Source organism: Paroedura picta, chromosome 16 (assembly GCF_049243985.1).
Source record: "Paroedura picta isolate Pp20150507F chromosome 16, Ppicta_v3.0, whole genome shotgun sequence".
NCBI lineage: Eukaryota > Metazoa > Chordata > Lepidosauria > Squamata > Gekkonidae > Paroedura > Paroedura picta.
The window spans coordinates 11,422,374-11,434,991 of record NC_135384.1 but is presented as its reverse complement, the minus strand read 5'-3'; the positions used below and the strand labels follow the sequence as shown (position 1 = coordinate 11,434,991).

General features: G+C 43.7%; 1 protein-coding gene across 1 annotated transcript; it reads left to right on the top strand.

Moving 5' to 3' along the window:
- Positions 1 to 6,049: 6,049 nt before the first annotated feature.
- Positions 6,050 to 11,670, top strand: LOC143825218 (vomeronasal type-2 receptor 26-like). The gene is made up of 4 exons (XM_077313242.1): positions 6,050 to 6,871; positions 8,349 to 8,576; positions 8,887 to 9,013; positions 10,769 to 11,670. Exons 1-4 carry the CDS (start codon positions 6,050 to 6,052, stop codon positions 11,668 to 11,670), a joined length of 2,079 nt encoding a protein of 692 aa, XP_077169357.1.
- The last annotated feature ends 948 nt before the right edge of the window (positions 11,671 to 12,618 follow it).

Sequence of the window (12,618 nt, the reverse complement as noted above, 5' to 3'; positions counted from 1 at the left end):
TGGTTTAATTTCTGCGAAAGAACACTGGCATAATTTTAGAGCTGGCGGTCACCACAACATGAGGAACTGTATTAAAGGGTCGCGGCATTAGGAAGGTTGAGAACCACGGCATTAGTAGAACAGTCAGCCTGATACCAATGTAAAAAAAAAAAAGTTTGCGGAATGTTCTGCTGAATCAGACTGTGCCTGGAGTAACCCAACATCTGCACTCCTACCATAGACTGGAGGCCTGGCGGACTGGTGGCTCCAGTGGCCCCAAGCAGGCAAGGATGGGCAACCTCACCAGCTCTGGAAGAAGCAAGAGTAAGAGAGCTGGGTAGAGCATCTTGTCTGGCTGGTGGACCTCAGTCCTGTCTCTGCTACTTGCCATGTCAGGATAGCCAAACATCTGGCAGTTAGGCCTGACGAAACTAGGCCCATGAGCCCAGTGGCAAAGGAGGAAAGGGAGGAAAAGATGTCTCCTGGAAAGATCCCAGGTGCTGTCTCATTGTTACTATCTGGTCCAGTGGGGATGGGGAAGCCCCAGCCACGCTCAGTTGGCAGTAGTTCCATCCTATCACCCCTTGGGGTGGTTGAGAACGAAGTAAAAAGCGGCAGGGACACCCCAGGTAGCCTTTCTCATAAAGATCAGGGACTCTTGGTCTGGAATGACATAGCCTAACACGCCAGTTTGCCAACTGACTTTAAACAGGGCAATGGGAAGAGAAGAACAAGGCCCAAGGTGGAATCCGAGGCCTGACAAGGCCTCACTGAGACAGTTCTCGAGAATGCACCAGCCTGCCTGACGCCAATGATGTGAAAGACTCTCACATATGTAGTAACTGAGAAAGTCTTTTTTTTCCTTTGTGCAAAAATATTATTTAAAAATGTTCTTATACAGAGATAAGAAACCATTTTTGTGCCCCGCCTTAAGTAAATTGTACTTTAATCTTCATCCTTCTTACAATGAATGAGTTTAGGCAGGAACGAGGATCAATTGCTTTACTGACCTCAGAGTATGGTAATTTCAATGTGATGGAAGAGGTATCATAGAATCATAGAGTTGGAAGGGGCCATACAGGCCATCTAGTCCAACCCCCTGCTCTACACAGGATCAGCCCAAAGCATCCTAAAGCATCCAAGAAAAGTGTGTATGCAGCCTTTCCTTGGAGACCACCAGTGAGGGGGAGCTCACCACCTCCTTAGGCAGCCTATTCCACTGCTGAACTACTCTGACTGTGAATTTTTTTCCCCTGATATCTAGCCTATATCGTTGTACTTGAAGTTTAAACCCATTACTGCGTGTCCTTCCTCTGCAGCCAACAGAAACAGCATCCTGCCCTCCTGTAAGTGACAACCTTTCAAATACTTAAAGAGGGCTATCATGTCCCCTCTCAACCTCCTTTTCTCCAGGCTGAACATTCCCAAGTCCCTCAACCTATCCTCATAGGGCTTGGTCTATGGTAGTTATATTATGTGTTATTGGTATCTGAATGGAAACACAATGACGTGTTGTCTAGACTTGAGGAATACTCCAAGTGAATAAGTGTCTTGTTGTTGTTGTTATGTGCGAAGTCGTGTCCGACCCATCGCGACCCCATGGACAATGATCCTCCAGGCCTTATGTGTCTTATGATGCATCAACATGCCCTGACATTGTAGCACTTGCAAGCAGCATGGGAATGGATGAGGAAACAATTTTGGGGGTTGTGGGAGGCATGTGCATTTTGGACAGTTTCAGATGAAAAGTATCCGAATCAGCCTTAATTCGGGCACGAATCATTGGAAAACTATCCAAATCGCCCAGCACCACTGAAATGCTTGGCTGAATTGGAATTCTGCATGATTCACTTCTCCGTGGGCGGGGGGGGGCATTTAAAGTTTCAAAGGACAGAGAAAGACGATCCTTGCTTTCCCACTCCCTCTTTTCTGCCTTTGCCCTGCTTCTCAGGGCAACAGGAAGAGACAGAGGAGGCAGACCAATGGCTAAGCTCCCTAGTGGTATGCAAACACAATGACATCTTGCCTGCAACATGCCTAAACCAAGGTAAGAGGGGGGAGGTTTTAGCTGAGCAAAAAAGAGTTGTTGTTTTTTTCCTTTTTTCAAGGGAATAGCTCTTGGCCAAGTTCAGAAGCCTGCCTGTTAACATGATTCTATGATTCTAAGGGACAAGACCCATCTTGTCCCTTAGAATCATAGTTTTAGCTAACCAGGGAGAAAGTGTTTTGTTTTTTTTTCCCCAGGGGAACAGCTCTTAGCCAAGCCTGCCTGTTAACATAGGTGGTGGTCACTTCTGGTGACATGTAACTTATGGGGGGCATGGCAGGGAGGCTGACATCACTTCTGGGGTTCCATGACGTCTGGAAAATTATTTTACGCGCTCCTCCATCGATGAAAGGTCGAAAAAAGCTGTTGTAATTAAATAAAAAGATACATGAGGCCGAAGAGAAGTTGTTCAAAGTTTTTGCATGGTCATTTTGGGAATCCCTCAGGTTATTCTTTGAATTACATCATGGATGGGAAGGACCTCTGGTGGTTTAAAATCACCATACCACCTGTCGGTCTCCCTAGTGAGAAGCTAAGTGAAGAAAAATATTTTTCTTCACTATTTCTGCCTCAAATTATCCCTGAATATGGACAACAGTTTTTCAGAGGAGATTAGCTTCACAATAATTATCGAGATCACTGCCATTGCTTCACCCTGTCGAACTTCGAATCCCTTTCCAGAAGGAGACAGAAAACAAATGAGAAATGAAGTCTCAACGTTGTGGTGATAAAAGCCACCACTGAGCCAATCTCTGATAAAATGAGGGACTAGAGACAGGCATTTTTCATATCTCTTTCTCTCAGGTAGCTTGCAAAGAGTTGGGACATGAAAGATAAGGTTCGTATTTAAACCCTTTAAAATTGTGTTAGAGAGGCATGTTTTGACTGGACTAGGAAGATTCTGTGATGTTGCTGCTGATGCCAATGTGTTGCTTATGTATAAATCATATAGTATGAATTGCAGTGGAAACAATCCTCCTCAGATCCCACATCAGTGGTATCAGCCAGGGGAAATCCTGATTGGTGGAATTGTCACTCATGTTGCTTGTCTGTCCGAAAAGGTTGAATTTCAAAAGCGCTCCGACCAGGATTATGTCTGTCGGCCACTGTAAGTGAATCAGTGATCCTCTAACGTAGAAATGATGATGATGTCTGATTTTATTTGAGGAAATCTGGTATGTTTGTGAAACTAGGTGGGCGTTTTTAAAAGTAACGGATGGACGCTAAGTTCGGTGGCTACCAAAAGGAAGACCTCCTGTTCCAAGACCAAAGATGATCCTTTTCCAGTGACAGGACACGTTGCTTCTTTAAGGAACCCTGAGGGGACTGCACTCTTTTTGGTTACAGCCTGTATGCACTGAGCTATCCTAAATTAGAACGTTTAGAGCTGCAGGTAGGGATTTATTTTTAAAGGGCACAAAATACACCTGCATTCTGCACAAGGGATATCAAAATTGTAGGGGAAAAGTAATGAGGAGGGACCTAATATTTCAAAAATATATTAAGCTTCTCAGGAAATATCAGGATGGTGAATATGCAAAGATATTTTGACACAAGAGGTTTGTTATGTTTATCAGTACATGTTAAACCATGTGTGACATCAGTAGGGATGCATTTTTGTCCCTCAAGTTCAATATCTCTACCATTTTGTACAAAATACATAACAGAAAAAGTGAATAAGATCATGCACAGTTCGGAAAAGAGTAGAACAAGAGCTTCTTCTCCATGCTTCACAATAGTAAAACTCAAAATAAGGGTAGAACAGACATCTCCAAGTAATTCTTCACAGAACACTGGCTATGCTGAATAATATAAGATTACATAGCCAAAAGGGAATAAGATACATTAATGGATCTATCATGGGCCATTTGTTTTGGTAACTAACAGGACCTTCCAGTATTCCTTTGAATACCAGTCCTTGGGGTACAGTGAAATGACTGATGGCTCCTTGTCCAACTTGTGGGTTTCCCAGGAGCACTGTGCTATGGGAAATGAGAAGTGGATTTAGATGGGTTATTCCTCTGATTCAGATGAGACCCCAAAGTTATCGTGACTAATCCAGAACCTATGCATTCTAGCATTCTCTTCTAAAACTATGAATGATTCTCTTTGCAGCCTGGTAACAAATTTCTACCAGCATGTCCTTGCCTTGGTGTTTGCCATCCGTGAGATCAATGCGAACCCCAGCATATTGCCCAATGTCACGCTTGGGTTCCACATCCGTGACTCCACCACCTTTGAAAAATGGATTTACAGGATCACCATGGACCTGCTCTTCACATCACATGGATTCATCCCAAACTTCAAATGTGGCATGCCTCAAAACATGATTGGCATCATTGGGGGACATACCTCTAAAACCACAACAGACATGGCAACACTCTTAAGTCTTTACAAGATCCCACAGGTATGATCAGAGAATGGGGATTATATTTATATTATATTTACTAGATACAGTTTCAGGCTGTAAATATTTATTTAGATCTTCCTGCACTTTCCAAACAAGCAGTTGCTGGTAGGGCTGGCCATAACCCATAGGCCAGGAGGGACACCCCCTGCAGCACTCCCTCCCAACAGCAGGCAAAAATGTCTCCTTTGAAGGCTGGACTCTGAGGCATTGTACAATTTTGAAATCCCACCTTAAACCTCCAGGAATATTTCTAGCCTAGGGGTAGCCAACCTCCAGGTGGGGCCTGGAGAGCTCCTGGAATTACAGCTAATCTGCAAAGTATAAAGATCAGCTACACAGGCAGAAAGGGCTACTTTGGACAGGGTTGTAGTAGAGAAGAAACATTTAAGGCCTCCCACAAAGGTTGCTGTTGGATTGAAAGACTTGAGGCCGACTGCCATGGTTGTTCTTTAGAACCCAACATGGCTTGGAACTAGGGTCACTTTGGAAACAGAATCCGGGCCAGGAATTGAGAAACCCTCCTGACTCCCAACCATCCAAGAAGCTCCACCTCTGGTGGGCAAATGAGAGAGTGCCTTTTCACTGGTGGCCCCACAGTTAGGGAACAATCTCCCAAACCAAATTTTTGAGAAATCTTCTACAGCTCCCCACAATTGTCTCTAATGCTGCACTGTGTGTGGAGTCAGGTTTGACCCTGTTCGAGGCAAGCTTATGGTCAGCTGCAACAAATAAATGTATATATGGACCAATCTGCCTATGAGTAGTATCTGCCCCACCCATTTCAATTTTTTAGGAAGAAGTTGAATGCAATGTCATTTAGGATTCATTTTACCACTTTGGTCCTCTAATTATTAAATGTGTAGGGTTTTTTTAAATCTTCTTAAACTTGTTTAATTCACATTATGGACCACATTGATTTGGCTAATAAATGTTTAAAATAAATTTAAAAATTCCAGAGAGTTCTACTTGCAGAAGGAAGAAATATGCAGACAAAAGCCATGGGCAACAGTCAGAAAAACTAAGTTGATATTTAATCCGATATACTGTATATATTTGCATATAAGCCGACCTGCATATAAGCCGAGGCTCCCAAACTGCTTGACTCGCACAGAAGCCGAGGGTGGGAAATGCTCCATCATCACAGGCTCTCCCATCCAGCCTCCCTCCCAACAAATACAGAAAAGTCAAGAGCATGAATAGCTGCTGGGTTTTGTACCCCGCTTTTCATTCACAGAAACCAAAAGAATAATTTGGAAGACGTGATTAAGCAGAGGAAGAAGTGAAGGCAAAAGGGAAAAAAGTTCACATTCCCTCATTCAAACTGTTGATGTCCTACAAGCTGCCAGAGCAACAATTGGCTGGCTTGAGCAGGCTTTTATTTCAATCACCGTCTATCCCCACGTATAAACCGAGGAGGGCTTTTTCAGTGTGAAAAAAGATGCTGAAAACCTAGGCTTATACGCGAGTATATAGGGTATTTCGGTGAAAACTACAATAAAGTGTTCCTATTATCCTTTTGTAACATGATTTCCTTCCCCCCCCCTTCTTAGTTGTCCTATGGCAACTTTGAATCAGATGTGGATGGCCCAATGAGTCGCCCTTCCTTTTACTGCATGTTCCCTAAGGAAACTCTTCAGTATGAGGGAATCGTCCAGTTACTTCTGCATTTCAAGTGGAAATGGGTTGGCCTCGTCACTTTGGATGATGAAAGGGGAGATCGTTTCTTGCAGACATTTGAGCCAATCCTATCCAGCAATGGAATCTGTGCAGCCTTCACAGAAAAGGCTCCAAAACATGTGGAGTTGGAGAACGTAGATCTTATAATGAAGTTTATTGATGATAGTAAGACAAATATTCCGAACAGTAAAGCCAGTGCAATTGTTATATATGGAGAAGCTGGGACATTTCGTTCTCTAGCTGGCCTGATCATTTTGCCCGCCATAATAGGAGATCTAACAGATACCGAATCCGTGGAGAGAACCTCTGTTGGAAAGGTGTGGATTACAGGAGCCCAGGTGGATTTTGTATTCAATTCTTTTCAAAAGATATTTGATATACAACTATTCCATGGGGCTCTTTCCTTCTCCATTCCTTCAAAGGACATCCCAGGCTTCCATGAATTCCTTCAGCTTTTAAAACCTTCCTGGGCAAAGGGAGATGGTTTTATCAAGGACTTCTGGGAGAATGTATTTGACTGTACATTACCACATTCTACTAACCCAACAAAGTTTGATGAACCATGCACTGAACAGGAGAGACTGGAAACTGTTCCGGCACCTTTTTTTGAAATGAGCATGACCGACCCTAGCTACAGAATATACAACGCTGTCTATGCCCTTGCACACGCCCTACACATCTTGGACTCGTCTAGGGCGAAGCACAGAGCAGTGGATAATGGAGACAACCTGGCTTCTCTGAATGTGCCACCATGGAAGGTAATAACTTTTAAGATGGCATAAAGCAGACTCCTGTCATGTTTAGAATTTGGGATTTTGGTAAGTGGATAATGTAGGCAGCAGTGGATAATGGAGGAAGCTTGGCTTCTCTGAAGGTGCCCCTTTGGAAGGCAATTATTCTTCACTTGGAGGAAAACAGTCCCCTGCTATGCTTAGGGTTTAATATCGTGGTTAGAGAGAGAGAATGGGACATTTTAGTCTTTTTTCTTACCCACCAGAAAGTCCGGAAGTCACTTAGCTGTCATGGGTCTCCTGCCCAGTGAGGCTTCTGGCTCCCTCTGCTCCTGAATTTCCCCATTCTCTGGATTTTGTTGCCATCGTTAAGTCATAACAATAAAGGGCATTCTCTTCTGATGAACTTGAATGGTGATATGACTTTCACATTTCCATTCTAGGCTTAGTTCTTTGGTTATACTGGAAAGTAGGGTAGCTGTTACCCCTCCCTTCCCCTGTTTTGGTATACCTGAGTCAAACAGGGGCTTTAATGTGGTTTGTACAAACCAAAATGACAGACTTTTCAATGAAATACTAAAGGTATCCCCTGTGCAAGCACCAGGTCATGTCTGACGGTTGGGATGACACCCTCTGGCGTTTTCAGGGCAGACACAATACGGGGTGGTTTGCCAGTGCCTTCCCCAGACATTACCGTTTACCCCCCAGCAAGCTGGGTACTCATTTTACCGACCTCGGAAGGATGGAAGGCTGAGTCAACCTTGAGCCAGCTGCTGGGATCGAACTCCCAGCCTCATGGGCACAGCTTCAGACTGCATGTCTGCTGCCATACCACTCTGTGCCACAAGAGGCTCAATGAAATATTATTCAATGAAATACCATTTATTAAAGAACTGGAAATGCACACAGCATTTGAAAACACAAGATACTGAGCAAAATCAAAAGAAAATTGGATAAAATAATATATCCATAACAATATATCCATAACAGTTACATATCCTAAATAATTGAAATTTAGATCTGGCTATCAATTTTTGAAGCTGCATGCCTTTAGAAATCACCCTTCACATTGTTCCAGGGGTTGCAGACTTTTCCCTTCATGGTTTCAGCGAAATGTTGTCTGAATAGAGAAAAGAGAATGGCTCAATCCCTCAAGGGGAAAAAATGAGTTAAGAGTTTTAATCACTTTTTAAGAGATCTTTGTTCTGTCATAGCTAACAAATATCAGGATTTTACAAAGGAGCACTAACAGTGCAAAATGAGTAAAAAAATGAGTTAACTCTTCCTTTTTGACAGCTGGAATCACACTTCACTGCTTTGCCTTGTGTCTGGCAGTGGAAGTCCGTTCTCATGAGCAAAAACCAAATACTTGCATTCATAAATGACTTCTCTCCTAGAGGAAAGGAATCGAAAAATCTCTTGGAAACTGAACGGCATTGGCGAGCACACTCCAGTCCATGCCATTGATCCCATCCTACTTCATGCTCTTTCTCTTTCCCCCAAGCTCCACACCCTTCTTCAGAGAATCGCTTTCAACAACACTGCTGGAGTCAAAGTGGCCTTTGATGAACAAGGAGAACTGAAAGGTGGATTTGATATTACCAACTTGGTCACTTTTCCGAATAAGTCTTACGTCAGAGTCAAGATCGGGAAACTGGATCCTCATGTTCCTCTAAGCAAAAGAGTCATCCTCCATGAGGACAGGATTCAGTGGAACAGACACCTTTCACATGTGAGAAGTTAACTTAGTGTCTCTCACTCAAATAGAAATGGGTAGGCAGATGGTTTAGGGGGGATCAAACAGGCTCCATTAATGTTTTACCCATGAAATTTGCTGTCAGAGGACAGGATTAACGGGAACAGACAAGTTGCACAGGTGTGAAAACATCTCATTGCCTCTCAAAAGAACCATAGTTGATTCTATCTTGCTTTGGGGAATGAGCCATCTTTGAGATCTCCGATATCACCTCCATTACTGAAGTGACATAATTCCGAAGCAAAATGGCTTCTCAGTTCTATCTTTCTGCTTTCTTCAAGGACAGGTGCCTCCTTTCTCTCGGTGTAATGATAAGTGCAAGCCTGGCTACAGCAGGAAAAAGAAGGAAGGAGAGAAATTCTGCTGCTACGATTGTGAACGGTGTCCAGAAGGGAAAATGTCAGACAAAGAGGGTAGGAGATGTTCATATAATGATTGCTCCTGTTAAAGATCCCCAAAGGTTTGATCAGCTGCTGGGTGGGAATTTCAAGATTTGCACTTGGATGAAACATACTTTTTTCATTAACTTGTTTTCTCCCCATTATGCAGTAAAAACAGAAGAAATGAATCAGACCTAATGGTTCTGTCTATTCATCCATCTGGTCCAGGATCCTGTCTCCATAGTTGCCAACCAGTTAATCTGAATTACCACTAAAAGGGCATAGTGGACAGATCCTCTAAAGTTGCCTCCTGCCCTTGGTGTTCAGGAGTTTGCTGCCTGTGGGTGTGGGGATTCCCTTCAGTCCAGTGGTCTGCATCCTTTCCAAGGCTGCGGACCGGCGGTGGTGGGGAGGGCGATCGTGCGGCTGCGCATGCCACGCATGCACTGCCCTGCTTCCCTCTCCCCCCTCCCCACAAAACGAAGCTTGCCAGGCCGCAAGCTAATCGGCCACTTTTGCGGCCTGGGAAGTCTCTTACTGCGGGGGGGGGGGGGGGGCGGGGAGAGGGAGCCGTGGCCCGGTGGTTGGGGACCACCGCTTTAGTCAACATGGTTAGTACAGATTGATAGGCTCTCCTCCATGCATCTGTCTGATTCCCTTTAACAGCTGCTTATGTGTCTGGCCACCTCTATTTCAACAGGCAGCAAATTTCATGTTTTTAATTACCTGCTGTATAAAGAAGTGTTTTCTTTTGACCTGCTGTATCTGCTGCCTGTCAGTTTCCTAGAAGACCCTTGAATTTTATGCAAGGGAGACAAAGTTATTCAGTTCATGCTTTCTAACCCTCTATCATGTCTGTCTCTTTTGTCAACTGAAAACGTCAAGAGTTAGAAAACGCCTAGAGCTGTTCCTCCTTTGGAGAAATCTGACCACTTACTTATCTTGGGTGCTGACTTCTGTACTTTCCCCAGCTTGATGATGTCCTTTTTGAAATATGGTGACCAGAAATGCACATGGTAGTTCAACTGAGGGCAGACCAGAAATCTCCATAGGGGTGTTATTATACTCTTTGTTGTTCTTTTTAATTCCAGTCACTTTTCTGATAGTCCCTAGTTTAGAGTTCACTTTTCACTGTAAACAGCACATTGGGTCTACACTTCATTGATTTATTCAATAAAATCTTGAGGTCTCTTTCCTTCTCAGTTTCTGCAAGTTTGGACTTCATTAGCAAAAGCTGGGGTTTTATTTTTCACACCTTACACTTCCTCGTGTTGAACATTCCTGTAGATTTGTCTATTTATTTCCAAAGATTTTCAGATGTTAATGGCATTCAAATTTAAAGAAAACAGAATCCCTGGACATCAGCAGGCTTTAGTTCTATTCTGTTTTATTTCTGTTATTTTGGTAAGAGATTAAGAAGTATTAACAGGAACCACTGAAGTCCCCCACAAAGTTCTTTAACCACAAGAGGATTCTTGCTCTCATCTGAATAAATCCCTAAAGGGGCAAATCAGAACATTGCTTCTTACATATTTTCAATATTAGGACAAGTGTATGAACTGTGGATCATAAAATTTTAGGTACTATCTTACAAAAACTTCCTTCCTTCCTTCCTCCCTCCCTCCCTCCCTCCCTCCCTCCCTCCCTCCCTCCCTCCCTCCCTCCCTCCCTCCTTGCCTGCCTGCCTGCCTGCCTGCCTGCCTGCCTTCCTTATTTTTAACCTAACCCTTCCACCAAATGTGAACAAGTCTGATAAAAATGTCTAAGCAAGTTATCTTCTCATTTCAGACATGGATTATTGCATCACCTGCTTTAAAGGTCATTATCCAAACCAAGGACAAGACCATTGCCTTCCCAAGATTCTAAATGTTCTGTCATTCTCTGAGCCTATGAGCATTATTTTGGCCTCTTTAGCTTTTTCCTTCTCTCTGATAACAGCTCTGGTACTTCTGGCCTTCCTAATGCACCAGGACACCCCGATTGTTAAAGCCAACAACCGGACCTTGACCTACATTCTGCTCATCTCTCTTCTCCTTTGCTTCCTCTGCTCTTTGTTCTTCATTGGGCAGCCTAACAAGGTGACTTGCCTGCTCCGACAGATGACATTTGGCATCATCTTCTCTGTTGCTGTTTCTTCTGTCCTGGCAAAAACAGTGACTGTTATTGTGGCATTTATGGCCTCCAAGCCAGGAAGCCTTTTTCGAAAATGGGTGGGGAAACATTTGGCGTATTATATTGTTATTTCTTGTTCCTTTGTTCAAGTTAGCATTTGTACCATTTGGCTTGCTACTTCTCCTCCCTTCCCAGATACGGACATGATTTCATTGAGTACAGAAATCATTGTGCAATGCAATGAAGGGTCAGTCACCATGTTTTACTGTGTCTTGGGTTACATTGGATTCCTGGCTACCTTCTGCTTCATTGTGGCTTTCCTAGCCAGGAATTTGCCTGACAGCTTCAATGAAGCCAAATTCATCACCTTCAGCATGTTGGTCTTTTGTAGTGTGTGGCTGTCCTTTGTCCCAACCTACCTGAGCACTAAAGGAAAAGACATGGTAGCCGTGGAGATCTTCTCCATCTTAGCTTCCAGTGGTGGCCTACTAGGCTGTATCTTTTCCCCAAAGTGCTATATCATTCTCCTGAGGCCTGAACTGAACAAAAGAGAACAGCTGATAAGGAATAGGTCTTAAATACTTTTATCAGCCATCCATGTGTTCTCCAGCTGTATCTGTACTGCACTCAAATGGAGAATTTTCATTTTATGCACAGAATGAAATCCATGAATCTTTTGCAACAATGTACTGTAGCACAGAATGAAATTAATCCAAGAGATGACAAATATATCACCTGCATATTTCAGCTACATATTTCAGAATGGTTCAGTTTTTCACCCTCAAATGTCTATTTTAACTAGCTGAAAAGAATTTTCAGTTTTCATTGCATTAGGCTGTGCCGGAAACCAGCTTCATAAATTGAGTAGAATTAAGGCCCACTGTAGACAAATACAGAGGGTTCTAGGGGGCAGGCGGCTGGGTGTGGGAGGGGCCCCCTGGCCCCCCTCCCCTCCAGGCCCCCTCCCCCCTGGGCTGGGTGCCTCCTCCCCCAGCTGGGATAAGATCTGACAATGTTTTTCTTCACTGTTTCTGCTGCATATTACCCCAGAACACTAACAACATTCTTCCAGCGGAGATTCTCCTCACTATAATTATCACAGTCAATCTCGCTCCTTCACACTGTCGAAGTGCCAAGACCTTCCCAGAAGGAAACAGAACACAAATCAGAAATGCAGTCTCAAAGCTCTGGTTATAAAAGCGCGAGTCATTCATGGCTGCAATGGAGAACCAGAAAGAGGCACCTTTCATGTCTTTATTCACTATCTTTCAAGTGTGTCGGAAGCCTGGTTTCAAGAAAATAACGTTGAGCAGGGGGTTGGACTAGATGGCCTTAATGGCCCCTTCCAACTCTATGACTCTATGATTCTAAGGGACAAGACCCATCTGAGTTATTTTCTTGAAACCAGGCTTATCTAATGACAATGGTCTAGAAGAGTCCTGGAGAGTCCATGTGGAGAGAGGTGTGTTTGGGTTGCAAATGGCAGAATCTGTGCTGTAGCTGCTGATACCCATGCTGTTGCTTGA